Source organism: Falco cherrug, chromosome 6, assembly GCF_023634085.1.
Source record: "Falco cherrug isolate bFalChe1 chromosome 6, bFalChe1.pri, whole genome shotgun sequence".
NCBI lineage: Eukaryota > Metazoa > Chordata > Aves > Falconiformes > Falconidae > Falco > Falco cherrug.
This window is the reverse complement of record NC_073702.1, coordinates 78,732,388-78,760,369: the sequence shown is the minus strand read 5'-3', so window position 1 is coordinate 78,760,369 and position 27,982 is coordinate 78,732,388. Positions and strand designations below refer to the sequence as shown.

The 27,982-nt window shown below is 39.9% G+C and overlaps 2 protein-coding genes across 5 annotated transcripts; one reads left to right on the top strand and one right to left on the bottom strand.

Annotated features, from left to right (window-relative positions):
* Positions 1-289: 289 nt before the first annotated feature.
* On the top strand, positions 290-22,221 carry GCFC2 (GC-rich sequence DNA-binding factor 2). 2 transcript variants are annotated; one of them, XM_055713948.1, is made up of 18 exons: positions 290-726; positions 1,458-1,565; positions 2,859-3,017; positions 3,673-3,891; positions 4,853-4,938; positions 6,414-6,529; positions 8,204-8,390; positions 9,363-9,486; positions 11,170-11,248; positions 12,446-12,558; positions 13,265-13,464; positions 13,901-14,051; positions 14,335-14,456; positions 15,621-15,697; positions 16,453-16,519; positions 20,008-20,154; positions 20,501-20,625; positions 20,975-22,221. In XM_055713948.1, the coding sequence occupies exons 1-18, from the start codon at positions 336-338 to the stop codon at positions 21,087-21,089; spliced, it is 2,586 nt and encodes an 861-aa protein (XP_055569923.1). In that variant the 5' UTR covers positions 290-335; the 3' UTR covers positions 21,090-22,221. The 2 variants fall into 2 exon arrangements, with proteins under 2 accessions (XP_055569923.1, XP_055569922.1); XM_055713947.1 differs by having other exon boundaries at positions 13,898-14,051.
* Positions 20,772-27,982, bottom strand: MRPL19 (mitochondrial ribosomal protein L19). 3 transcript variants are annotated; one of them, XM_055713951.1, is made up of 7 exons: positions 27,867-27,982; positions 27,477-27,588; positions 25,644-25,762; positions 24,980-25,114; positions 23,985-24,166; positions 23,024-23,215; positions 20,772-22,536 (listed from the first exon to the last, which is right to left on the bottom strand). In XM_055713951.1, the coding sequence occupies exons 1-7, from the start codon at positions 27,922-27,924 to the stop codon at positions 22,519-22,521; spliced, it is 816 nt and encodes a 271-aa protein (XP_055569926.1). In that variant the 5' UTR covers positions 27,925-27,982; the 3' UTR covers positions 20,772-22,518. The 3 variants fall into 3 exon arrangements, with proteins under 3 accessions (XP_055569926.1, XP_055569927.1, XP_055569924.1); XM_055713952.1 differs by having other exon boundaries at positions 20,772-21,078; XM_055713949.1 differs by lacking the exon at positions 20,772-22,536 and having other exon boundaries at positions 22,853-23,215.

The window sequence follows — 27,982 nt, the reverse complement described above, 5'->3', positions numbered from 1 at the left end:
AGAAAAACACCTCCTCCTCCTCCTCCTCCTCCTTTCAACCTGCAAAGCACCTTCCCCTCAGCCCGCCCCTGCGTGCACCACGCCCCCCTCAGCCCGCCCCTGCGTGCACCACGCCCCCCTCAGCGCGGCCGCCTCGCCCCGCCTGCGGCTCTTCAAGGGTTAAGCGCGGGCCACGCCTCCTCGCCCTCATTGGACAGCTGTTCCCAGGCCCCGCCCACCTCCGGCGGGACGGGCGGCGGCGGGGCGTGCCTGCGCCGAGCGGGGATTGCGCGCCGGGGCTGTGGCGCATGCGCGCCGAGAGGTGGCGCGGCGCGGCCCCGCGTTCGCGAGCCGGCATGTTTCGGCGCCCCCCGCGCAACTTCCGCGGCCGGCGGCGCGCGGCCTCCAGCGGCGGCAGCAGCAGCAGCAGCAGTGAGGAGGAGCCGGAGCCCGAGCCCGTGGCCGCTCCGTCGCCAGCCTCCGTCGCCAGCTCCCGCTCCGAGCGGGAACCGGAGCCTGACGAGGGCGAGGGGGACACCGGCCGGGCCGTCGCGTCCCCTGAGGGGGCTCGGGCGCCCGCAGCGGCGGGGCCGCCGCCCTCGGAGGAGTGGGCGGGCAGCCCCGGGGGCCGGCAGGAGAGCGGAAGAGCGGCTGCGGGCGGAGGGCCGCGTCCGGCCGGAGCCGGGGCCGGGCCGGCGCGGCGGGGAAAGGAGCTGCTGAGCTTCGGTAGCGAGGAGGAGCGGGAAGGTAAGGGCTGGGCGGCGTGCCCGCTCCGGGGGGCCGGCGGAGGCTGCCCCGCTGCGGGGCGGCAGCCGCCCCTCACAGCCCGGCGGCCTGCAGCTGCCAGGCCGGGCGCTGGGGCGAGCGGGCCCGCGGCCCGCCCTGGGCGCCTGCCTCCCACAGCCCGGGCTGCTGAGGCGGTGCCGCGGCACCCTGCGCAACCGGCAGTGCTGTGGCATGGTTAGGGCTGCTGTGAGCATTTGTGAGAGAAACACATATGAAATTACTTCGAAGGTGCTGTATGTCTGTGTGCTTCTGGCCGGGAAGCACTTGAAAGCTGCTTAGACCTGGAGGAAACCGTGGGGAAGCAGTAGTATGTGGTTCCCAGACTGGGCTAGTTAATGATGACCAAGCTTAAATAATTGAAATTTAAATGTTGAATTGGCTCTTTTGGGCTGTTGCTTTTGTGCATGATGTCACTAGACAGGTCAGGGCTGCGTAGAGGTGTCGCTTTGGACACAAACTGCAAAAAACCCTACGTTTCAGCAGGCCAGTATTGATGACGGTGGGCTGCACAGCTGTAAATTAAGAGGTGGTGGATTGTGAGTAATAAAGCCACAGAATTAGTTATACTTAATGCAGCACGAGTTTCAAAAACTATGCTGTGCACACATAGAGCTGTGTATGTAATACATGTAAGAGAGCACATGTACTGCTTTGTTAATGTTACTCAGAATCACTTTGTTTTATCTGGGTAGGTGAAGAATTTTTTAAAATTAAAAAGCCTTCCTTCAATGAAGTAACCTTTAGAATTCAAAAGAAGGAAAGACTGCTGCCTGCACAGTCGGAAACTGAAGAAAGCAAAAGTAAGTACTTTTTCCAGTTAAATATTTTATGGAATATTTACATGAAAATATATTGCAACATCAGTAAGTAAAGTGATGTACAAATACTGTTGATGGGGTTTTTTTTTTCCCCACTTGTTAACAGAACCCAGGATTATACTTAATGTTACTTTACAGGTTTAAAATTTTGATCTATTTGTGCTGAGATTATTTTCCGTATGGCCTTGGTAAAAATATCAGAACTTGGAGGCTGTTCTTGAGAAGACCTGGTTATGCAAAACACCTGTAGTACATCAGAGTTGTTAAACTTCTGACAAATCTGTGCCTCAGCATTGTATCTTTCAAACTGTGGGGCAACTATCCACTGCTTATTGCTGTCAAATTACAGTTTAATCTGAGTCTTTGCATTGAGAGAAAGTGTGAGCTTAGTAGAATTTTGTTTGATAAAACTTAATGTAAACTTTAAACTTTGTGTTATTAAACTGTATGCTGTTAACAGCATACAATGTTTTATATTGAATACAGTCAGTAGCCTTGATTGCTCTAGTGCTGTTCCTAGTCTCATTGAACTACAGAGAGTGTGTGTTTTACAGATGTGTCTAAAAGTTCTCTTCCCCTCTGCTCCCCTTTTGAGATCTCTGTGAAACAGATATACACACCTAATTGCTACTGTTAGATAAAAATAAATGAGATTGAGAAATAATTCCCTTTGCGATTGTGATTCAGATGAGATGGTAAATTTTCTTAGTAATTTCTTTTAAGAGTATACCTCTTAGTCATAACAGGTGGCATATTCCCTTGTTCAGTAGTCTGATTTACTGAAGATGTAGTGGCAGATGAAATCAATGCTTGGAAAGAATTCGGGGGTAATTGGAGACAAGATAGACATACATAAACCTTTATAGTTTAAACGAGGACTCCCTCTGTTAATGCTTAAAAAAAACCCCACTTTCTAAATATGATTTAAAAGTCAAGGGAGATGAATGCAAATGTGCTGCGAGCTATCAGCATATTAATTAATTGTCATCTGGGAGCTGATACTGCTTTTGTGCATGCAAATGTGCTCTGTGTCTCAGAAGGACATATTAGTTTAGGACTATCGCATATGCTTTGATTCAAGACAAGAACTGGCTTGTAAATAACTGTCTCGTAATGTCAGAAAATTTGTGTTTTGATGAGCACAAGTGGAGATAGCTAAGCAACCACTCTTTGCTGCAGCAAGGTGTAAATAATTACTGGTAACTAGTTATGACACATCAGATTCCAGCAGCTGAAACTGAAATTATGTATCTTACTTTTTTCCCCCTAATACAGAAATCTGTCCGTTGGAGCCTAGAACTGGCAACACCACTGGCACTCATGAAGAAGAAGAGAAGGACGATGAAAGTTATTCCTCACTAAGTGAGGACTACAACAGCTTGGACTCTGAAAATGAATCCAGCTTTCCATGGAGGAGGAAGGATTTATCACCAGGTTAGTTATCACCTGGATATTTTTTTCAAGGAAGTTATTTTACAACATTCTTTGTTTGAAGTACATGACAAAATAGGTGAGGTGAATCCCACTCAGCTTAAATCACATAAGGTGTAGGCATCTTGTTTGTGCTGAATCAGGGCTACCCTTCTCCTGAAAGAATAGTGATGGTTCCCCAGTATTTTTGGTTGCAGATGTTTGTTGTATTTCTGTTTTATTTTTGGAAATGGATGTGAAATTATGACCATTGGTTTCAGAAGAAAGGCAGCAAAGCATTCCTGTTTAACAATGCAAAATTCCCTTAATGAGATTAAGATATAACCTCACTTGTGCTGGTTTATAAACTTTCAACTCCTTTGTAAACTTGCTAAGTTTAGTAACCCTGATCTTTTGGGGAGATGGAAAGGAGAAGGACAGGCAAACAGCGACTTACTTAAGAGAAAAAAAGCGTAAGCTTTGTTTTTAGACTGAGAGACACTTTTTAAGGATGCTTTTCCGTCTCCTTATATTCAACACGGTAAGCACAGTACAACATTTTTTGTCTTATGTTCAGAATTTTACAGTGATCCTGAACAGTGGTGATTATTGATGTTAGGAGTGATACAGAGTGTTGCTTTTAGTCTTTTGCTGAGATTTTTCTTTCTGTTCAATGCAGGTAATATCCCCAGTGCAGCGTGTATCGAGGCTGCTCAGAGGAAATGTCATTTAGCCAGGACACAGGCTGATTATCTTCCACTGGATGTTTCAAACAGTCAGCGGGTCTCTCGAAGGAGAGGAAGCAGTGATTTAGAGAGTGAAGACAAGTCTGATATGAAGAGTCTCAGTTTTGTTCCTAAAATGAGAACTCTTAGGCAGAGGATGACTGAACACATGGGTGAGTGTGTGCCATTTCTCCCAGTGGTTGTGGCTTTGTTTTACTGGTGTCTGGAAGCAGGACTTGTACGGTAGGGAGTGAGTGCAGCTCAGGGCTTTGCTCCTCAGGGTCTTGGCAAAAGGCTGTACGATTGTTACTTGAGGTTTATATGGAATACTAGCCTGGTTTAGGTCTCACTAATGGGGTGGTGCAGGATGCTTTGAGAAACATTGGAAAAATTTTTGGCCTTGTTGACTTCAAAAAAATTGCCCTGTAGGCAGCACAGCATGTAATGTAAATGAAGCTGCTGTAGATCCTGTCTCTTGCTTCTGGTCCAGTCTTCTGAGTGCTCTCCCTGCATTGACATTGTGACTGGTTTTGGAAAAAAACCCATGTCCTAGCAACCCAGTCCTTGACAAGTAGTCAAGCCTGGTGCCTGCAAAGCATATCTAGCTTTTCCATTGCTTTATCCTTTTATAGCTGCTTAGTTTTGTTTTTGAACCGCTGGCTTACTTTGTTATTTGAATAAGGGTATAAGGAATGCATAACTACAAGCTGATTCTGCAATTCTAATTAATGCTAATGAGACTTTTGTTCCTGTAGTAGAGTGTATGTTCTGGAACACTCAAGGATTTGCTATGTATCATGTCACTTGCTGTTATACTCTGTACTTTTATTTACATGTATTATACACAGCTTTGCTTGGAGATGTGAAACAGATGTGTTTGCTCCTTGTAATGCAGTAGTAGTTGCCTGAGAAACTGTTAGGGAAATTAATACTGGTGTCAATTTTACAAATCCCACTAGCCATTTCCAAGCCTTCCTTGCCTTTCAGTTAGGAAGTCCTCCATCTGCACGTTTTAATTGTGCTGGGTTTTGTGTCTATCACTTCTCAGTAATGGCTGGGAGAGGCCTTGTTGCTTTAGAGGGGAGAGAAATAAAGAATGTAATTACATATAATAATGATTGGTTTAACTTCCAGTGTCTGTGGGTGATGAATCAAGTGAAGAAGAAGCACAAATGAAGTGGGAAGAACAACAAATAAAGAAAGCCATTAAACTCTCTCAGGTGACACATGCTTTCCTAATCACTAGAAGTTGCTTTTGCTTGTAGGCAAGAGAGCTTCTCTGTAGTACTGTTGTATCTCTTTCCTGCCCTCTCATTAGAGGAGATTTTAAGAAGTTATACCCTGATTCTTCAGGGAAAAGATGATGAGAAATATGGGAAGATGATAATGAATATCTGTGATTTCTGTCTAGCTGTTCAGAAGCATGGTATTGTCTGCCTCAAAGGCAGGTACCCGTATGTGATGGAAGACTGAAAAGCAGAGAATAAAATTCTGAAGCCTGACTTATTTGCTGCTGTGCAAGGGATCTTAAAAGCAAGAGTATTCAAATAACACAGATGTTAAAAAGTCGCAAAGCAAAAATTATTCTTTTATTACGCTAGATTTGTTTGGTGGCAATCTGAGAGCTCTCTTAACAGTTCAGTAGAATTATGGTTTCTTTCTGTTAAATAATTGTAAAAATAAACTGTATCTTCTATTGAGCTCGAAGTTTTTGTTTCTGGCTTGAATCACCTACTCTGGATCAGCTAGAAAAATCTGAATAACCAGTTATTTATGTCAGAATAGATCATTGTAGACATTTTTGCCTGTTAAAAGGGCGTAGTTAGAGGACTAGGAGAAAGTTGCATTTTTCTGCTGCTGAATTTCAAAGCCAGTATATGACTGGTGATCTTAGGTCCTCCTAGCCTACTTTGTTTCTGGAAAACTTATTTTCTGATGTTCAATAAACAATTTTTAGTAGCAGACCTTGTTAGTCACGGACTTAATTGCTTCAACTGTTTGTGTTTTGGCTACATTTTAATATACAAACTTCTACTGGTTTAGAATGCAAAGTGTCTTAATTTATAAGCTAAAATTCAGTGGAACTTTAGTTACAATTGCATTTAAGATGACTTGTCAGTGACAAATCTGTCTTTTGGCCACTAGCTTTGTCAGAAGATACATACGTATTTATTGAGGGTGTCAGAAAGTTTACTCTAAGAAAACAGAAAGTTAAGGGACTCATAGGAGGCAAATAATTTATCATAAATGTATTCAAATAGTTTTAAAAAAGCAAGATATGAGTGAAATTAGATATCATCACTGCTTGGCTATAGTTTATATTTCTACATGTTATATTTGGAATCATGATACTAGTAAAGTCTCAGCTGTTAGTACAGAAGCATTATGCATTATTGAAAGCTATTTATTTTTTCAGACCAAGACAGCAACTTAAGTGTACCCTAAATTAGGGATTACTTTGAGCTATTTATATGTGTATGCACTGTATGTTTTTATACAACATACATATGCAGTTTTTATACTTTGTTTTCCTTGCTTGTGTGTTGTACTTTTCTGTACTTCATTTGATGATTGAAATGTATTTTTATGTCATATGGCTTGTATTCTCAAATAATAAGTCTTGTGATCTATAGAGCTGTAGATGGAAAACTTGTGTAAATGGTGTATTAAAAATTAACACTTAAAATTCTTGTAGGAAACTTATGATGAGGCTTTCCTGCATAAACCTCAACCAGCTAAACCAAAGTTTGATCCCTCTGTTTCTCTACCATCTGTGAACTTGGAAATTGTGAAGAAGCGACTGACTGAAAGGTAAATCCTGCTTTTGGATAACTCAAAAGTTAAGTTCATGTACTGGAGGATTTTTTGGTGGTTATTTCATGTCTAGTATGCGTCTTATGATGTCTAGTAGGGTACTACAAATTTTTAACTTTACCTTGCAACTTTTCAAGAGTGTTTTATCAAGTGAACTTTAGAGAGTAAGTTCATTGAAATGACAGCAGCTTTTCATGCTTGCTAGTAGTTTTTGATAGGAGCGTTGGTTCAATGTTATGTTTGCCCAGCAAGCAAAACTTCAGCTGGGGCAGATGGCGCTGGCAATCCTAACTCTCTTACGGTGGTTCTTTCAGCTGCAAAAATAGCTCAGTATTTTCTAAAGCAGCAGTAAGTTCTCTACAGCCCGTTTAGGCAACGTAGAACCTGCTTTGATTTTTTTCTTCAGTTGTATGCCAGGCCATGGCTTCTCTTTAACAGTTTAGTTACTGTATGGGCACCTGAAATGTCCTGGGATGGAGGTGGGAACCTCCAAGAGGGAGTGTGAAAAGGACAGCTGGGGTCAGGCATCCTAAGGTAAGCCACCCCTGTCATCTCTCAGAGCACTGGGAAGCAGCTGTTCAGATAAGTTTAGACAAGTAATATTATACAGCTGAGACATAAATGTGTGCTATGAACTTGTATTGAGCTCTCTCTGAATGCGCTTTGCTTTGTATAGACTATCACTGACCTGCTTGCTAAAAGCATTGCAACTAAATTGGTTTAAATCTTTTTGTGGAATTGTATGCTTTGCCATAATCAACTGAAAGGAATTCAGTTAAACGAAGTAGGAATTTAGGTACAGAATCAAATAAGAAAAGTTGGAGTAAGGCTGTCAAGAGTGGGAAACCCATCTGGAAAATAGCAATAAGGGGATGGGGAACCTGTTTGATGTAAACTTTATAGATTATAGTGTTTAACATGATAAATACTAATTTTTTTTTTTTTTTAACTTGTAGCATGATAGAAAGCAATAGCTTGGTTAGGTTATTGTCATTGAAAAGTGTTCCCTGCTTCAGGGAAGTGAAAGAAGTTGGGGTCCATTTCTTGGTTCTGTTACAGGCTTGCTTAAGCTGAGCAAACACTTGAGATATGTAAGAAGGGAAGGGGGAGGGAGAAGGAAGCAGAGTTGTTATAATGTTCCTCTACTAGCTATTAAATATTTAGTGACAGCTGTAGACATATGTTCCTGGGTTTGATCAACTACTAGCAGCAAGAGTCCTCAGTTGGTTTGTATTTAGTAGTGAGCATGTGGTGATTGCTTATAGTTACTGCTATCCGTGCAACTTATATTAAACTAGTATGGACATGCTGACGTGAGCTGTATTTTTTCCCAGGTTACATTGGGTAGAATCCATTTAATGTGAGACCACAAAATGTGGCTTTTTATGTTTTTGGGAAGCGTGGTTATTGAGGCATCCAGGTAAAATGTCAGTGGTGCTTTCAAGACTAGCACCACGCAAGTGATGTTTGAGTCTCCAAAGCATGACGCTTGTGCACACCTCATGCTTCTGCAAATATTGGCATGAGTAAATCAGCACTGCTTCGGTCAAATACAAGTACTATTATTAGCACAGGCAAAGATTTTGTATGTGATTATAATGAGAAAAGTATTTTGGAATGTCAGCTGTTAACTTGGCGATAATTTTAGTTGTTTGGGTTTCTCTTTTGTAGGATAGCATCATTATTGGATGTGCACCGTGCCCACCAGCGGGAGTATGAAAAATATATGGAGGACATCAAGAATTCAAAGATCACTGTCCAGGAGTTAGAGAAGTCTTCAGATGCAGCTCTGAATTACAAATTCTACAGGGCCATGAAAACATATGTAGAAAACTTGATAAACTGTTTGAATGAAAAAGTATGTGTATTTTCTTCCCTCCCCTCCCCCCCCCCTCCCCCCCTTCCCCGATAAAAGTGCATTCTGTTAATGAAAGATAAGAGGTTTTTGTTTGGAAATGGTGAGGGGCACCATCCAGTTAATCAGTCCTATCCAAAATTTTAATGTAACAAGAAACAAAATATAGGGAAAACAAATCAACCCTCACCTGAAGTGATGATCGAGCTGGTATAGGTATACTGAACTGAGCTGTGGTCTCATCTAGTTTCTGTTGCATGAAAACAAAGTGTTGTTGGAGGGAGTTTTTTGCAGGTCTAGTAATCAGAGCGCACTGCAGTTGAATGAGAGGTGGTGCATAAATTCACTTTTGGAATCTCAAAATGCCTTTACTTAGGGTTACGTAACAGATGTAGTAAGGATCTTGTGTTAGGTTCCTGTTGGAATTGAGTTAGCAGAGCTGTGTGAGAATTTGTTTACATTATTGGCTGCATCTGTTTTCCTGAACTGCAAACTTTGTGTATTTAAAAAGATGTTGGGAGAAGGGGAGGAGCCACCTAAAGTTTGGCCTCACTGAAAGTAAACTGCTGTTATCCTCTACAGATAGTGCTATCAAATCTAACATATGTCACTTAATTGCATTGCAGTTGTGAATTTTACATAATTTTGAAGAGGAAAAAATATTAATTAATGAATAAATTTTAACACCCAGTGGCTCAAAAGCAAACAGAGCAAATGAATTATACCAGTAGTATCCTGTTGAACGCTTTTGTATGAAGTCTTGGGTATCCTTTGAGGAGTAACTGGTATTTAGTTTGTTTTTCAGCCTTACAAAAAAAGATTGAAAAACTCCAATGACCAGGGTATTACTTTTCAATGTATGATGCTTTGGTTCTAATTTCACAGCTATACTGCAAACCCATAGAAACTGTTATTTGTTTGTTTTTTGGGGATTTTAATTAATTGCAAACCTGATTACTGTTTACTGTATTTCAGCTGAAATACATTAATGAGCTAGAACTGGCTGTACATGTACTGTTTGAGCAACAAGCAACGAGAGTATTGAAACGAAGGCAAGATGAGCTGAAAAATGAATCTGCTTATATTCAGCATCTGACAAGTTAGTATGAAGTTAGAAGTTACCTTCTTATTGAAACATTCACTCTGAGCAGAAATGTACAATTACCATTTGGATGAAGTTTTTCATTTTTCTTTGATCTCCTTTCACACACCCTACCCCACTCCCTCCATCAGTAGATGTGTTCTGCTATACCTCAATTGAAATCCGTACCTCAGTAACACTCATGATACTATTTTTCCTCTGGTTTAATAGTGAACATAACGTGACCAAGTACTTGATCAAATTCTGGTTATTCAACTCAGCAATTTTATGTCAATATTTAAGAATTAAAAATGAGTCTGTTTTCCAGTAGGTCTTAATTTGGAGAAAGCTTGCTTGTTATGCTATTCTGTGAATATATGAGAAAGCAACGTGTTTAGTTGGCAACATCACTTTTACATGAGTGTCTTTTAAGACTGTGTGTGCTCAGAATGAAGGTCTCAAACTAGGAGGTCACACGATGTGATGGAAGGACATGAAAAAAGAAGCCACTTTGTTGTAAGGGTTCTGTCTAGCAAAATGGTGTTTTTCAGTCACTGTAGGAAAAGTTACTACTATTTTCTCATCTTGTATTTTCTTTGCACACCATTGTTTGAATGCCATGTAAATCTTTAGCTGTTGCTATTTAAAAAAAACAGACCTCCAAACCCCTTACAACTGTTTGGGCAAAGCTAAGAACAATATGCTTGGAGCTCTTGGGAAAAGATGGAGGCCAGGTGGACCAGTTTCTGGTAACTGCTGGTCATATGGGTTCAGTCTTCTTGCTACACAGGATCAACTGCTGATTAGAGAAAGCTAGCGGCCTGTATGGTTTTGTAAAATGGTGTAGCAAACTGACAGCGGGTATTAAGAAGAAAAAGGTAGCTACCATAATAATAGTTGCCATTAAAATGATTTTACTTCCAGCACATTGCAAATGAGACTGTACTTGCATGTTTAAGAGCACTTTTAATAGTTTTTTTATCATCTTAGTTCTATTTAATATAGTGGAAAGGCTGGGTTTTTTTGATATGATAATACTTCAGCAGTAGTATGCTTTTTTTGGCATGTTGTGTGCCTATCAGCCAGCTGATAGTGCTAGAAATGAATGGCCCAACTAGCAAATGCTTCTAGTTTCTACTTCTGTGTTGGACTAGAGGATCAGAGTAGGGATAGGTAATTGGAATTACACAGTCAGTGACCACTCGGGTAACAGGAAGCAGTGGGGAGCTGACTAGTCTTGAAATCTAAATGCAGTGATTTTGAATAGTGTAAATTGGGGATTTGACTTCCATTGCAATGTTGGAACCTAACCTCAAAAGTTATTACGTGGTTTCGCTTTTGACATAGAGGACAAAGGCAGGTTCCTGTACTTGCCTTTCACACTGCTAAGAACCTATTGTGGAAGGCGCTAAGTCCCTTTTCCAGGATTAGGAAGCAGTGAGCATTGACTGGAATGTCATCAAACTCACCTTTTCATCAGCTGCTGTAAGCAAACAACCACATCTGACTCTATACAGCTGGCAAGTAATATTTACTGTGCTTTGCTCTGGAGACTGTTAGGGTTTTGGTTAGGAGGGTTGATTTTTCTTTGGCTTTTTCCAAATGAAGTACAATACTAGAAGTATCTGTGTTTCCTGTTTGAAAAAATAGGAACTTTAAAATCATACAATTTTACTTTTGGCTGTTTCTGTCTTCTGATAGGTGGGAGTGACAAACCAACTAATGGTGGATTGGAAGGTGATGAGAAGGTACAGCTTCTGGAAATGTGTGAGCATCGAAGGTAGGTGTTACATATAGGTGCGCTGTGTACTGACTTCCTGTCATTTATGTGGCGATGAATGTAAACCTGTAGGATGACTAAATGAGATTACACAAAAAAATACATATTTGCTTTCCAAAGCTTGAAGTACTTTGAAACCATATAATTGTGAATCTGTTGTTTTCATGTTGATTTAAATCTGAATGCCAATAGATCTTTTTATTTTAAATTAACAAGTCTTAAATGTGGCAAAGCTATGACGGGAGCTTTTTCATTCCTGCTGTAATACGTAATAATTATGATCTTACACAGAAATATATTGTAGTATTGTATAGATACCAAAATTAGGTGGTATTGTTACTACTGAGGTGGTGGTGGTGAGTGGAACAAAGCAACATCTAGCCCCTACTTTGCTATCATTGTAGGTCAGACTGGTAGTATGTTTTGGAAATTACGGTGTTCAGAGATTGGTACCAATTTTTTTAAGTTATTGGGAGTTTTGGAAGTTTTATGGTTGCATTGGTGCCTCAACTGATAACTATACTTTGAGACAAGAACCTTGGATTTTAATGGATGAAAAATAATATAATAACTCCCACTTGAAGCAGATAACCTTTAATGCTGGTTGATGTAAATAACTGTATAAAAGTATTTATGCAATACCACTTTCATATCATAGCATCACATATTACTTTCCTGAGGCAGAGATGCGAACTATTGATTTTGCAGCCTGTTACGATTCTTGGTGATGGCAATAGTTTTTTGAGCCTAATCTGTACTTGGGTGCTATCGCAGTTTTTATGTGGGTTGTTGCATGAGTGATCCAGAACTGAGATGGCAAAGACTGAGAGCTCGGTAGTTTACACTATAACGGTCAGAAACAGTGTCCGGTACCATGCTTGATGTTCAGTGTTCCAGATAGGATGAGTCATTTAGCCTCAGTGGAAATGAGGTCAAGTGAAGGTTACTACATGTTTCATGAGGGGAGATCAGGGATGTTGCTGTAACCTCTTTTACATCAGTTCCCAAATCCTCTCCTTCCAGGGTTTATGTGTCCATATGGTTACATAATTACTGTTGCTCCCTCATTGTGTTTCCTTATGCTGTTGCTTTTGAAACTTGCTTTAAGTACTTTTTTGAAGTTGGATTATTTTTCATTAAGCTTCCTTCTGCATACATGGGATAGAGTAACTCATCTGGGTTCGTTACAAAATACAGGACTTGTAGACGGCAAGTGAGAGAGTGTTCGGGAGAAACTGATCACCATGAAGGCATGTCAAGTGATGATGAGCTGACTCCAACAGAGGTGAAAGAGTTCCAGAAGAGCAAAGGTTAGTGACAGTCTTAATGTGATGTCATAGAACAAAATATCTCTCTCATATTTTTAAAATATTTTTTTATGGGTGGGGAAGGTGAAGAAATGCATCATTTCAGTTACGCATTGTTAGTTACACGCTGCAGAAAAGAAATGCATTCAGACAGGTCTGACCAATGATGTGGGAAGAATAGGCGTATAGTAGTAGATTTCTTTTGGTATGATTTACGTGGTAGTGGCATCGCACATGACTGTTTCAACTAGAAGTAAGCTCTTCTAGATTATGCCGTAGCTGATCTGAGTACTCAGTGCAATGCTACAACATGTTTTGTGTAATCAAAGAAGACAAGACTGATTTAAAGGTTGGTGTTTTAACTGTCTTGAATGAATAAATGAAGAGGAGTAGGGAAAGGCATGATACCCGTTCTCCGGATAACAGCAGAAGGGTTTTCATGTCTGAAACTTATCACTGTGGTACATAGTTGTTGTATAAATCTGCAGAATAGGTGATGAAGCTTGCCTTTTTTGGTTAGACTTTTTTTTCTGAAACTGAGTTTTTCAGGGAACTGGTTTTAAAACTTGTTTCAGTGTCAGGTGTGTCCGATAAGTGACAAATGCAATTATACAGATGTTTCTTTGTCCTGTAGATGTATAAACTTCAGCTTATGCCTCAATAAGTTCTGTGATTGTTTCTTTTTATTCCCAATGAATATTATTCATAGATAACGTTTTAGAGGATAGTAGGAAAGTCTTTGAAGATGTACATGCAGATTTTTGTGACATCAGAAAAATCCTGTTGAAATTCCAGGAATGGAAAGAGAAGTTTCCTGACACTTACTGCGATGCTTATATCAGTTTCTGCCTGCCTAAACTATTAAATCCTTTGATCAGAGTTCAGTTAATAAATTGGAATCCTCTTGAGGTAGGTGCATCAGCTGACTTTGTGTTCCTCAAAAATTGTATGTGCGTTTGCATTACGTGTTAGTATGAAAAATGAGATTATTTTTTTCCTATACATAGTACAGTACATTATGTATGAATAGAAAGATGCTACGTTGGGCTCAGAAACTGAAACATGTGGTTGGAGTCATCTTAACTTTCTCCTTTCCCCTTACCTTCAGGCTCTTTTGCAACACCCCATGTAAAAAGAATACTTCTCGTGAGTTCTCTGACAACACTTTGACAATCCCACCCTTTAAATTCTATCTTGGAAATCTTTTTTTTTTTTATCTGCTGCTCTGGCCCATTTAGTGATAAGGGTGGAACTGAAATTAAGTGGGAATCTGTGGTATCATTGGATGGAGCTTTTCTTTTAATCCTGACCAGCTGAACAACTAACAAGAATGATCTTTCAGCAGAATTTTACAGAGTTGGAAGAGATGCCCTGGTTCAGAGCTATAGAAGAATTCAGTGATGCCAAACATGAATCTGAATCAAAAAGGGATGATGATCCTGATCAAGAAGTTTTGCCTAGAGTGATTGAAAAAACTATCCTTCCAAAAATTACAGGTAGAGTAAGAATATCTTGAAAATGTTCACTGCAGCTAGGCAATCAAATGTTAAATAAAAGTGATAGCTATCAAATAATGTTAGTTATATAATGGTACTTCAAGATGTACTGATTACATAGTTCCACAGAGTGAGGTTAAGGTAGCTGCTTGTTAAGATTATTGTGAGAGGCTTAGCTTTTTATATGTTTACTTCTGTTATCTTGTAATGCCTTGAAACTAGAGTGGATAACTACATGCATATTGTGAATTAAAAATAAATTGGGATTATTTTTTTCCCCTAGCATTTGTAAAGAGTGTGTGGGATCCTTTGTCGTCTTCACAGACAAAGAACCTTGTACAGCTTTGCAATAGCATCTTTGAAAAACAAGTCCTCTCCAAAAATGAATGCAGTCAAGCAAAAGAGGTAAACACTCCTGTGCTACTGGGGAAGGGAAACCTTCATCCACTGTGTGTACTCTCTGTGTGGGCCCCTAAATGGGCACTTAGAACATTGTCCTGAACTTGTTTGGTTCTGATTACTTGTTTGCTTTGTCACTCTATTAAGTTAAACTTCCAGCTCTCTGGTGCTTTCATTATTGAAGATGGTGGGAGATGGGACATTCTGGAGGCAGAAATTAGCTTCTGTTCCTAGAAAAATTTTGCCTGTACCTGTCAGGTATCCGAGTGTAGATCTAATCTTGCTTCACTGCAGTTACAATGGTTAGAATTTAGATTTGTGTTTAAATCTTTCAAAATTTGAGCTTTAAATGCTAATAATGCTCCAGTGGTCAACTCCTTAAGCTTAGAATTTAAAATTTGAAAATCCTCAAGGGGTGGTTAATTGGCTAGGTAAAGACTACTTCATAATCTTAGCAATCTTTTATTAAATACTCTTATACACAGTCACACTAGCATGTCTTCCTTCAGCATGATTCCAGTTTTATTCTGATGTAAAACTGGTGAAACAGGGTGGATGTTTGGGCTGTGAGTATGAAAAGAAATTTTAAGGAAATGTTTATGCCTTCCAACTGTGAGCCTTCCAAAGTCTGCTGATTTGAAACTATGACTTGAAGTGGTACAATTGACCTTAGCCAAGATACAGTTTGTACAGAAAATAAATGTGAACTTTAAATAAATAGGCTATAAAAAAAAGGTAGGTGGCAATCTATGGCACCTAAAAGCACGTTGCCTAAAACCACATACTATCCTAGCTATGGTGGTATTTTTTTACATAGAATTTCACAGCTTTAGAGAGATCCTATTTGCATTACTTATTTTGTTCTTGAGCTATACAGTTTTCCTGTTGCCTTGCAAATTAACATGCAAAAAAAGGCCTCACTTAGGGAAATAATTTCATCTTTAAAAAATTCCTCTAGGTTAACCCTGTAGATAATTACAGCTGTAATTTGTCTACTGTTTTTAATATAGCCATGATCTTGGTGTGTATTACGGACAAGTAGCAACTGTATTTACCTTTAACACATTGCACTTTTAGATGAACAAAATAACAAAATAACCATTGAAGTTGTTACAAATGGAGGAAGTTGTCTGTCTTGTGAGGACACATTAATAATTCCTTTTTTAATAGGATTTGAAGAACACTGTTGTCCTAAGAATGAAGAAATCTATAGAGGAAGATGTCTTTATTCCTCTGTATCCTAAAAGGTAAGCTGACTCTGGGACTCGTTCAAACTTTTTTTTTCCCCAGTTCTTCTACCCTTCTCCCCACAGATGAAGATGAAATACTGTATTCATCCATTAACAGCTAATGGAACAAACAGGCCTTCTACTGTTCTATAATGGGAAAGGTTATGAAATATGATGTGTGTTTATAAACTCTAATGAGGGTAACTCCACTGATTTAATGGTGTTGGTTTTTTTTCTCTTGTCATGAAAAGCTTTCCAATATATGCGGTCCTTAACCTGGTTTCAGCATAGCTACTTGTATCTGAGGGCCTGTCTTAGTTTAGGTGGTCTGGTGTCACGTGCATGTGTCCCCCAGTTCCTCCTGTCATTCCTGAAACAGGGGTTTTATTGTTCATGCCGGACACTTATTTCAAAGATGGGAATAAGTAGGAGTCTAGGAGATGCGGGGTCAAGATACAGCTAGGAGAGAAGCTTTGCTCAAGTTTGTGTAGGTTATTTGGTTCTAAGCAAAGCTGTTCTGCTATGATTCCATGAAATGTAGACACAGGTGTTCCCAATTGGTAACTTTATTGGAAATTATTTCATAGTAATTATAATATAATGGATCCAGATTGAAAGATGTTTCCCTAAACTTTCCTTTTGGTTGTAGCTGTTGCTGCTGAAAGAATTTCAGAATTAACATTCATAAGTATTTTAAAGATCAATTGTCTGTTTATCATCTTTTAAAAATAAATAAATCCTTATTTAACTTATTTTCTTCTTTCCATGACCAGCACAGTGGAAGACAAGTCATCACTATGTTCAAAATTTCAAGAAAGACGGTTTTGGTCAGCTGTTAAGGTAGAGAAAATACAGCTGTCTTTGACATTCATTTTAGTAAAAAAATATTTTGCAGTTATTCAGGAAATATATCTTCAGGCAAGCCAAATTTGTGGGAGATTAATACATTTTTATTAGGACGGATAACTATTTTTCTCAGTGAAGGGTGTGTTCTCTGTGCAACCTGCATGTGATGATTTAAGAATGAACTAAATGAACACACAATTTCTGTTTACCCAGCTGGTACATCTTCTGCAAGAGACTTTGATCTGACCATCTGTTCCTACTGGTTCATTTTTTTTTTTTTTTTGAGTGTCTCAGCCAGGCCTGTTGGCCTTATACCATCTTAGTCCCTTTCACCCAACACTGTGGGGATAGCTAGGCTCTTTTGGGGATCCTGGGCAGAACTATGATGGCACTAAGTTGCAGATACAATTAAAGCTTTATTTTTTTTAACAGAATTTTATGATCAGACTAGCATAATATTTTTATCATCAGAATCAGTGTAGCACAATTTATAAGTAGCGTAGCACAGAAGAGGTTAGCTTACGGTTCCTCATCACCTGAACTCTCTGCAGATTGGGTCAGATCTTAATATTTGGCTTGCAGTATCAATAATGTAACAGTCATAACCTAGGCTAGAAACATGTAAAGGAGTCACTCAAGCTTTGGAGGAAGCAGAGGATGGCGGAGGTGTCCCTGGCCTCTGTGGGGCTCGTGGCTCTTGCTGTCCAGCAGCAGTTCTGTTGCAAGTTCCCCATAGGACTTGTAGCTGCTTAATTTTACAGACAGTGCTCTGTCTGCTGTTATGCTTCCCTGTTCTGTGATGGGGTCATTGCTACAACCAGCTTGGCTGGGTGCCTGGCACCTTCAGGGCTCCTTAGGAGGGGAGTAGTCAGCCTGGCACCCAGGAATTTTGAGGCTGACAGGGAAGGAAAGAGAAATCTGTTTGGTTTGTCTGCTTGGTGCACAGGACCTTCATGGCCTAATAATGGGGAGAAACAGGAATAATACCTGAGTACCTGAGCAGTTTGGTCACAGTGAATGGGTATTTGCTTTACGGTTAGCATAACTAATGCCAGTTTATTATTGTAGAATATAATTACTGTGTGTTCATATCAGCACATTGTTGTAATTTTATTTTTGGGGTGCTGAGTTGGGAATTTCTGAATGCCTGTGATTCAGTTCCTACTTAAGATGTGTTTCCACTAGGAGTGGATTTGGATTCTTACTAAAGATGAGACTTAGATGCATGAAAACCATCAAAATCCCTGACAATATTCTGGTTCCCCTGCTATTTGTGATGCCTAGCCCTGCGTAGGCTTCCTGTTGTCATGATGCAGAATTTCCTTTCTGTTGAAAAGCCTGGAAAACTGGATATGTTGAGGTCTATTTGGCAAGACTTGCCACCTCTGCTCCTGAGGTGAGCTGCTGTGCAAGAATCAGTCATGGACAGACAAAGAGAAAGCAAGAGGGAGCTTAATAGTTAGGGGTTAGGACACCTAGCAAAAGCCGAGGCAGACTTGGAATTCTGATCCCACCTTCTTAGGATTGTGTTTTGTGTTTTCCTGGTAGTCAGACCTGGGTGGTGCTTTCCTCTGTAGACTGAAGTTTTCTCCTTCCAGCTTTTGATTTGTCTTCACTGTCATAGCGGTCACCTTTGAAGGGGTGATAATGGAGAGTAGTTCAAAGCGTTTTGTTCTGTATATCTGTTGAATAATTGTCACATCATTTTTTTTTCTGGAGTGGAGGTGTGAGTTTGGTCATTCCAAGGTAAATAGTACTGCAGCTCATTGGTGTCAAGACTCTTGGGACCTGCTTGGACTCTGGCACTGAGACCCGCTGCCGTTGTGCAGCCCCCTGTTCATGCTGTTAAGCCCAGCCTTTCAATATGGGATGCCATCTTCACAATGCTTATTGGGAACAGCCTCTAAACCATGCCCAGAAATTATGTGGAGGAATGCTAACTGGCTTGGGTGAGAAGTGAGCCAGGAACTGTTCTAATGCAAAGTCTGGGTGATGGAAGTTCAGTGTTTGTACCCTGATACTGCCTCACTTGCTTAGATACAGTGTGTAGCTCAAGATGTGCTTCTTGTTTACTACACTGTGTACTTTCCTGATTAATGCTGGCCAGTGGAAGCACTCCTTTTTTTGATCAATGTTTTGGCTGCTCATGCAGTTGGATGGAGTATTTGATGGGACACTTCCAGAAGACTGTGCAAAGGTGGTGGGCTTTGTTAGTGCTTTTTGATTGATGACTGCAAAGACAGCAGGCTGAACAAGTTCCCTGAAAATTAATCTATTGCAAGTTAAGGGAAAAAATACTCATGTTCTTATGTCAGACTCAAGAATAACAATTGTAAGGTTTTATAGTGATGGGGCAACAGAATTAAACTTCTCAGTACCTAATAATACTGAGATCAACTACAAAAAAAATCTTTGTGTTGCTATGAATCATGGCTGCCTGCCCCATTGTGTTATGAGGGACTGTGTGTAGTCTTTCCCTGAGCAGATGTTGTTTTGTAACTTTTTTTTTTTTACTTTCTGTCTCTGATTCTGTTTGCTTAGGATTGGATAGCACTTCATTTTACTAATTCTTGTAGGGGGAGTGTCTTAATACTCTTCCTTTTTTCATGCTTTCAGCTTTGACTGCTAGCTCTCCTGTGTAAAGCACAGTCATCTTCTGTATTTGGGCATTAGCAAATTGTTAACCTATTAAAGGGTAAAATACTCTTCCCAGCATGGGAAGTTACCTTACATATATGCATTAGAGTGCAGTTCATATGCACATGTGAAATTATCCTACTTGGTATGACATGCAGAATGAAACTTTATAACTCAGGATAGGTTATAAAGCAGGTATGTTTAATTTACCAGCGGGCATCAGGGTGGATAATTCCAAAAGCACCTGTTGCCCGGACTTCTTTGTGCACACGTGATTTAAAGTATACATTCATTACATATTCAATAGATGCCCGAGAATAGGTTGCGTTAGGATAATTAGGCTACCGAGAAGTCATTAACATAAGTTTCCTCCCATTTGTGCTTGTGCACTGTCTCCTGGTGGTGGTCGTGGGGGTCGTTGTTCCCAAGTTACTTCGAAACCAAAAAACAGGACAGATCGCGTACCAGTGTCCTCTTATCAGCACGTGAGCATCCCAGGTCCATCTTACCAGTACAAAGGGCCCCAGGACCGGGCCCAATTTGCAAAGTCATACTGTGAAGATCCTCTTTGTACATACAATGAGAGTTTTAATTATTCCAAGTTTTCCATATCCTATTAATCCAGTTATTTTTGAGCTTTCTATCAGGTAAGGTTATTTACTGTATGCAGCTTGTTAGTGGCTAACTGACAGTTAAGTTTGGAGAGTGTGAATCCTGGGATTTGAGTACTTTAATTGGATGGACATAGTATTTTTGCCTTTATCATACATAAAACTTGAAGTATTGTGTTTTAGCACATTTCCAGCCACGAGGTATATACATTCTATGTTTCTTCACTACTGCAGCTCCTCTCCAATGTTCTTCTTTGGGATGGGATTGTACAAGAAGATACGGTCCGGGATTTGGGACTGAGCAAGTTGCTGAACCGTTACCTTCTTCTGAACCTCTTAAACACACCACTAGGGCCGGATAATATAGAAAAGTGTAAGAAGGTAAAAGACATTGTACATTGGAAGAGGGTGTATGCTAAATTCCCACCCCACCCCCCCCACCCCCATGTAAAGGGGTTGAAACTTAAGATAGAATACTTAAAAAAATTAAACCCCAAACATTTAATGTTGTTTAAATTTTATGACTTTGGTACATAAAAGCATTTTTAAGCAAATATTGGTCCGTAAGATCTTAAAAGTAATTACTTGTGGGGATAATTAATCTGTTTCAGAGAAAAATCACACTACTAATAATGACTGAACCTGCCAAAAAGTCCCTGTGAGAAGTTGATATGACTTGGTTACATTGAAAGACTTCTGAAACTTTCCAAACTTTCTGTGTGAACAGGTGGTTGCATGCCTCCCAGAAAGATGGTTCCAAGATCTTAAAAGTGGGTCAACCCTCCCTGAGTTACTGAACTTCTGCCAGCACTTGCTGCGGTGTGCTCAGACGCTACACAAGGATAACCACAGGTAAGACTTTCCTTGGGATTCAAGCACTTCCTTGAATAGTTTGTATTAAATATTTCTCAAATTCCTGAAGTCTCATATATTCAATGCTTTCAAGGATGTTGTCATCACATATACATAGAACAAAAGATGGAGTCCATAATGTAAAGGATGTTTCTGCAGTTGTAGTTTAATGTGATAGTCTGAGGTGCTGGATGCTGAGTATTGTTAGTGACCAGTGTAGCCAAGGTCACCTGATGACAAGCAGCCAAGAAGAGATACATGACTTCTTACAATTAATCAGCATAGTGTGTTACATACCTTAAGTAGTCAGGTACGTAAAAGTGCTGCTATATAATATTTTTTTCCCCAGTGATGAAACAAAAGAAGCTCTCCTCCTGCTAGTGAAAATCAAAGCTCTGCATATTGTTGAAGACTTCATTGAAGAGTATAAACTTGAACACCTTAAACCTATAACTGGGAAATAGAAATTTTTGAAGCAAAATTTGTATTACTGAAATGAGCCTGCTATTAACACTAAAACAGTTCTAACATGAAATTTAATTAGTGGATCCTGCCTACTCAAAGATGCAGTAGTAATCACTGTCTTATTGTTAAATACTTCTGTTTTTTCCCAATGTCTTCTACTGCTGCCTACTCCTAGGTTAAGGAGTCTTTTTAGAAGTTACAGTTGTCGAAATAAAGTGATGGTGTAGGCATTCTAAAAATATATGACAATGCTTTGGAACAATTCTGGAAGGACAAAGTGCCTGTAATGGTTATTATGCTAGCCAATAGACAACTTGGCACACTATTTTGGAATTCATTGCTAAATATCACTCTGACCCAGCAGTCATTGAACTCTTCTAACTTGTGGTGGACAGTGATTTTTGGTAGGGTTATTGTTAAACCATCCCTAGTGATAAAGTATTTGTAACGTTGCAGGGGCTTTGACCCTGGTACAGAATCAAGGGGAGTCAGTGTGCAGATACGGGGTTTGAGTGGTGAGTGTTTATTGATGGAAATGTGGGTTCAGTGAGGTACGAAGCTGTGTGACAAATGTCTGGGGAAGAGCAAATACATAGTGAAGATTGTGTCTGACATGTGCCTGTAGATACAGGCTGCACTAGTGTGCCCAGTGCTGCAGCTGTCATATGCCCTGCTCTGTCAGGCTGTTAGGAACGGACATCTTGATGATGAGCAGCACAGGAACAACTTCAGTTACTTTCTAGTAACTGAAACTCTTTAAGACAGTCTCCCTTTTGTTTCCCAGTAAGATCTAGTCAACCTTACTTCATCATACCCTTATTAGTTTTCTGATGTTTTATAACTTTGTATATTTACAATAAATGTTGTTACAGAATAAGGATGCTCTATTGTAGAAATTATAGTGCATCACAGACTGTGTATGTTTAGTTGTGACTGTATTTCTCCCACATCTTCTGGGACTAGAATTTAACTCTTGCAGACTTAATTGCTTTGATTTCTTTTATAATTTTTAAGTTAAAAATATATTTTTGTAAAATATTTTAAATGTAAATAGTTTTGCTCAGTGTTACAGACAGAAGATGACTCTTTAATTGTTTTATTTGAGAAATAAAGTAAAAATATTTTGCTGTGTTAATGACTCCTACAGTTCAATTCTTTAACATGTGACAAGAATGTTGTTAGAACTATCAAAAAACCTCAGCCACCATTAGTCTTCATTATCTTTAGGAGTTATAAGTTGATGTTTCTAGTAATGGCAAACTCCTGTTGCTTTTCCTCTTAGAATGCCAGCAAAAATGATCAGCAATCACCCCAAGCTTGTGATCTCAGTGCTTTTCTCCTGTTCTTTGTGTCATCCCAGTTAAAGGTCTCCCCTGAAGCACCCAGTCTCATGGCATTATGAAAATGGAACAGATGTTGTCTCACACTTTAGCTCTGTAGATCTTTCTGGAAGAAAGATTACTTGAAATGACTTGTAAGCATAGGAGGGCAGTTAAAACTGTATTTCCATAGCAGAAGCAAGTGTTGTGAAACCAGCTGTCCCAGTATTGAGATCCTACTCTGACACTTTTGAGTACATTGCCACGAACCTTACACTCATTCACATGATTTGACAACACAACTAACTTGACTGGGTGATACAACCCCCTCTTTTTAATTGCAGTATTAAAAGGCTTCTCATTTCTGGAGAAGGGGTGAACATAGCATTACACTCAGAAAAAGGAGTGGCTGTTTTCAGGAATCAGTAGTTCAAACACAAAAGTCTGTACACTTCAAAATTTTATGGAATAGTTGACTTCATTTTGCTTATAATATGCTAGTAATATTTTATAAAACTTGACAACTGATAATCCATACAGTAAATTCAAAGTAATTAATTTTCTCAGTAATTCCTAGACTACAAAACCCATCATTTTTTAAGTTCTTCACTCACTTCTCTCCAAATTTTTTCCTCTATTTTTGAAGTATCATATTCTCGCAGCATATCAAACTCTAGCCATGGCTGGCTCCACTTCTGTGCTTCTTGCATTTTTTTTTCAGGTAGCTCAAACTTTATTCCTTTTACATTGTATTTTGGTCTTTCCCACCGTTTTGACCATGGTTTAGGTTTCATTCGTACCTGCAGCTAGGGTGAAAGATTCAAAAAAATAAATTAAAAGGTATTAAGAAATCAGAACTTTGATTGTGAGTTTAGCAAAAGGTGAGACAACTGCTGCTCTAACAGAAGTAACAGAAAACTGACCAATCTGTCAGCGTTTGAAGGAACTACCACTTTACACTGTTGGGAGAAAAGAATTTTTTTGAGTCCACATCACTGTTGCCGTAGTATCTCACAGAACTTTTTAAGCAACACTGTCTTCATTTATTATACTGTCCTTTTCACTTTATGTGTTGTTAACTGATCTTTTGTAGTTCTACTGTTACTTTTTAAGGAAAAAGTAGCATACCAGAGGAGGAATGATTGCTCTAAGTCACTTCAGTTACTAGATAACACTCTTTGACAGCATCTGCTGGTTTCTGGATCTTCTCGGAGATGCAGATTTTAGCAGACTCCTCCAACCTTACCTTCTTTCCTGACACCTACTACTCCCAATATGTAACCACATTAATATCTCTCTGAGAAAAGCTTTCCTCTGTTCACAAGGTTATACAGAGGCACATGGAGGCCACTGCTCCTTGCATGTCTTCAGAATTAACTACTGAGAGTGGTAGGTGTTGACATTCTCAACATTCTTTCACTAGAGAGATGGCATTAAAGCCTTGCCTTATTCTGTATGCTTTTGTCACTGGTAACTAGTGTAGCAAAGAGCTGTTTAACAGCCTTCCAGGATAAGTCAGAGATGAAAGTTACCTGAATGATACTCTGCTTTCCTTCTGAAACATACAGCTCTTACCTTGTTTACAGGAATTTCTTCATGCTCTAAATGAGACACAGGTTTCATATTCATGTCGAAAGTACTGTATTCAGGGAGGGCATCTCGCAGGTACAGCAGGTTGTCATCCAGTCTCTTTTCCAGCTTCAGAACCTCAATCGCTTGGATTCGAGGACTGTATAGTTCATAACGTATTTCAACACCTTAGAGAGAGAAAAGTCTGGTTTAATGATCCAAATTCATTAGAAATACTAACACCAAATTAGTATTTCTTCAGTGTTATACATTTCTGTATTATTCAAGAACTGCTTTTTACTTGTAAGAGAACTACAATATACAGTGCTGTGTGCACCTGCGATCAATCATACATGTGCATTATATCTGCACAGGCAAATGCAGATTTATTTTGTAAGTCAAGTCTTTGATAACAGAATGGATTAAGAGACATTGAATGGCTTGAATTTAAGATAAGCCTGGGTTTTAAACTTCACTCCCTTTTGATTATAAGGGCTCTTACCACCTATCTCATTGCATGCATAACGTATATAAAGAAACACCCACCCCTTTCATACTTGCATCGCCCCCCCATTTTGTCATAAACCAGAATATGAACCTACTATAAAACTCTGCTCATCAGCTGCTAGCTGAAGAGTTCATGCCTCTCTCCCCAGTTCATGCAAACACACAGCCCTCAAACTGGGCTAGTATTTACACAGCAGTAAGTGGCCCAGGCTCAGTATAAGCACCATACTGGATGGCATTCGGTCTCATCAGAATACAGATCTAAAAATCACAGAGTATACAGACGAAATACTAAGCTGTTCCATGCCTTCAAATATATAGCACATCAGCACCTCCACGCAAAGTTTTAAACTTGCAGTATTTCCTAGCAGGCAGATTCACGATTTCACTTTAGTCTATTGTCATCCTCTCCACAGACTGAATTTCTACTCCAGATATCCCTTCACATATAATTTCAACATTTTTTTTCATAATTACCACAGTTAAAAACCCACCTTGGTCTTCTATAACATTTCGAAGGACAAAGGTAGCGCCAAGTCCTTTTCCTCCTCTCTGAATGCAGATGCCCACAAACCGGTTGACTTTGCCACTGGCATATGGATCTGCAGTAGTAACAGCAAGTATGCTGCCTGCCAAAAAAACCTTAAACTAAATAGACCGTTCAAGTAAATATGTACCAAAATGTGGTAGGAGAGTCAAAGTGCATGCATTTAGGTACATTTTGAAAATATTTAATTTTCCACGAGAACCATCAGAAAGAGAATAAACTTCTAACATGCCCTGAATTAATATATATTTGAGTGATTCTGCAGATTAACTATAAAGCTTCTTCACCTTCAGACCTTCATCTTTATTTTTCACTCTTCACTATCCAAACTGAATACAAATAATATTTTCCTTTCTTGAGCCTTATTGGTGAACCATATGCTAAAGCGCCAGGATTGAAAAAAACTTAAGAAACACATTAGTATTATAATTTTGATGGAAAATGAATGTAAATATGAAATTAAAATATGAGGTAGAATGTATAGAAACACACACTAGTTGATCTAACACACCTGACACTGTGATGCTCTTCTACATCTGACCACACTTTCTACCACTCCACCCAATGTAAAACAGTGACAAAATTATGGAAATTTTAATGCTGTTACTGACCAACATAGAACTCTGGGATGCTGAAGACTTTTCTTCTCTGTATCATATCCTTTCTTTCTATATAGTATTTAAGAGGATCCGTTCTCCCTCTGGGAGGTATAAATTCAGGGCTCAGGAACCTATAAGAAAATCCAAACTTTAGTAAGTATAAAACAAAAATATTGGCATAAAAAGAACTAGAGAAGTCCAAGTATTTGGCCTAAAAATTACCACCACAACCACCAATACCAGTTACCTTTTCAGAGACATGAACTGCAGTCCATGAGGTTACCAATGTTTTTTTTTTTGTTTTATCTAGACCTTTTTTTGTGGGGTTTTGTTCATGGGTTTGGGTTTTTTTGTTGTTTTTCTTTTCTTTTTTTTTTTTTCTTTTAAACAGTTGGAATTTCTTTTTTTGCAAAAACAGTAACAAATGTTCTCAGAGGAGCTGACTGAAAGAGAACAGTGCAGTTACTGCTGTCACAGCTTAGGAACAGGTTATTTCATGGTTTAATTGTAATGCATGTGATGGAACACTTACTATTTGATGACTTCATAATAACAGATATGGCACAATCTATTATCAGTTTTTACAAACTGATTCTACAAGAGACACCAGATAAATGTTCTTTTGTGTAAGAAAAGCTTAAAGGGACTCTTGAAACTATTTTCTGCTCCAATAAATTAAACCATGCCAAGAAATTTCGTCATGTCCTGGAACTCAGTTATCTGACTGCTGAGTTGAAGGCACACTTACTTCCTGGGGCAGCACTGGTCTGAGCTGAGGACCGTTCCCAACAGACCATTTGGATGTGGTCACTCTGGGTTGGATGGTAATATCTCTTGGCCTCAGAGCTTGAGGATGAAGCTGGATGCATTTAATTCACAGATGTATCTTAAAAAAATCTCTTAAAGAAGTAGCTTAAAAGTCCTGGATCTGGCCAGGAGAGAAGTGCCCAATGCAGAAAAGGACAAATGCAAACGCACCTTACAAACCTTATGGGGGCTGTGGGTGAGGGGGGCACAGGGCAGCACAGAGGTTCTGGTTGGTGCTGCTACCCACAGGCAGCCACGTACACAATAAACAACATCAAGCCTATTCATGATCTTCAAAGTTGCACAATCTCAGGAGAATAAAATGTAATTTAAATGTAGTTCCCTGTTCTGCCCAGCTGCCACATCACACTGCATTTCTTAGAAAAGCCACACTGACTCTTCAAATCTTGAAAGATATTTCCATTAACGGATCTGAAGACAGAATGGAAATTTTTATAGTCTGATTTTTAATACTTTCCCCATTCCTAGGCTGCCTCCATGTTATGGGTTTTTTGGGGGGTGTGAGCATGAAAAATAACAGTACTATCACTCTGCTTCTGAACACAGCACTGCAGTTTTAACCACTGAATCATTTAGAGCCACTCAAACAGGTTGAGGTGACAACCAAAATACTCTGAATGAGAGATGTCTCATGGCTATCACTGCTGACATTAGCTCCATTTCACAAACAGGAGCAGTGTATAGACTCACAGCTGATCTTAAGATCTAAGGCAAAGGCACCTTGTGGCATGCTGAAGAGGTGTACACCTTCAACAGAGAGAACCTCACACATTAACCCCAAATTTGCAAGGGTGTTTGCTGCTATACATTTTTTCTCAAGTTTCACCACTTTCAGGAACTCCAGAACACAGTTATTTTAAGGTGTTTTAAACATATTTCAACATAAATGGTCTTTGCTAGAACTTCGCAAATGCTTTTTCTGTAATAAAGCCTTGGAGAGTTAAGGAGGTGCCCACAAAAATTACCCACATGATGGCAGCCCTGCACAAACCCACAACAAGCACCAGCCCACCCTACCTCCTCTCCACTCTCTGCTTCTGCTTGTCAATAATGATGGGCTTTGGAGGCGGCTGAAATTTTGCTGGCTTTCCATCGCTGTTACTTCGATACCCCGAGAAAGAAAAACACCCTGTAAAAAAAGAGAAAAAATATTAAATATTAAAAAACCAAACAAACCCAACTGTTTTCAAGCTGAACCGCCCCCAAAAGCTGCACCGTTCGAGACCGCGATGCCGCAGAGCAGGCTCCGGGCCTGCCGCCCCCGCTCTCCGGGCACACACGCCGCGGGGCGCTGAGGGGCAGGGGCAGGCCAAGGGCCAGAGGGGGCACCGGGTGGGAGGGACAAGGGGCTCGGGCGGTCGGGGGGCACCGGGCGGGGGGGACACAAGGGGCTCGGGCGGTCCTCACTGGCAGGCAGGCCCGCCGCGGCACTGCGCGGCACCAGCCTCCCGCAGGCGGCTGCCATGGCGACTGCGGCCGCTTCCGGGCTGCCGGCGCCTGCGCGCAGCGCCGCTATGGCGGGC

What these genes read in the sequence shown, in the direction of transcription:
- GCFC2 (XM_055713947.1), top strand. Translation starts at nt 336, where the DNA reads ATGTTTCGGCGCCCCCCGCGCAACTTCCGCGGCCGGCGGCGCGCGGCC. An exon ending in AAGAAGCGACTGACTGAAAG is followed by an intron (nt 6,530 to 8,203) that starts GTAAATCCTGCT and finishes TCTCTTTTGTAG; the next exon opens with GATAGCATCATTATTGGATG. An exon ending in GGTTTTGGTCAGCTGTTAAG is followed by an intron (nt 16,520 to 20,007) that starts GTAGAGAAAATA and finishes TCACTACTGCAG; the next exon opens with CTCCTCTCCAATGTTCTTCT.
- MRPL19 (XM_055713949.1), bottom strand. Translation starts at nt 27,924, where the DNA reads ATGGCAGCCGCCTGCGGGAGGCTGGTGCCGCGCAGTGCCGCGGCGGGC. An exon ending in AAATGTTATAGAAGACCAAG is followed by an intron (nt 24,167 to 24,979) that starts GTGGGTTTTTAA and finishes TCTCTCTCTAAG; the next exon opens with GTGTTGAAATACGTTATGAA. An exon ending in AAGAAATTCCTGTAAACAAG is followed by an intron (nt 23,216 to 23,984) that starts GTAAGAGCTGTA and finishes CTTTCACCCTAG; the next exon opens with CTGCAGGTACGAATGAAACC.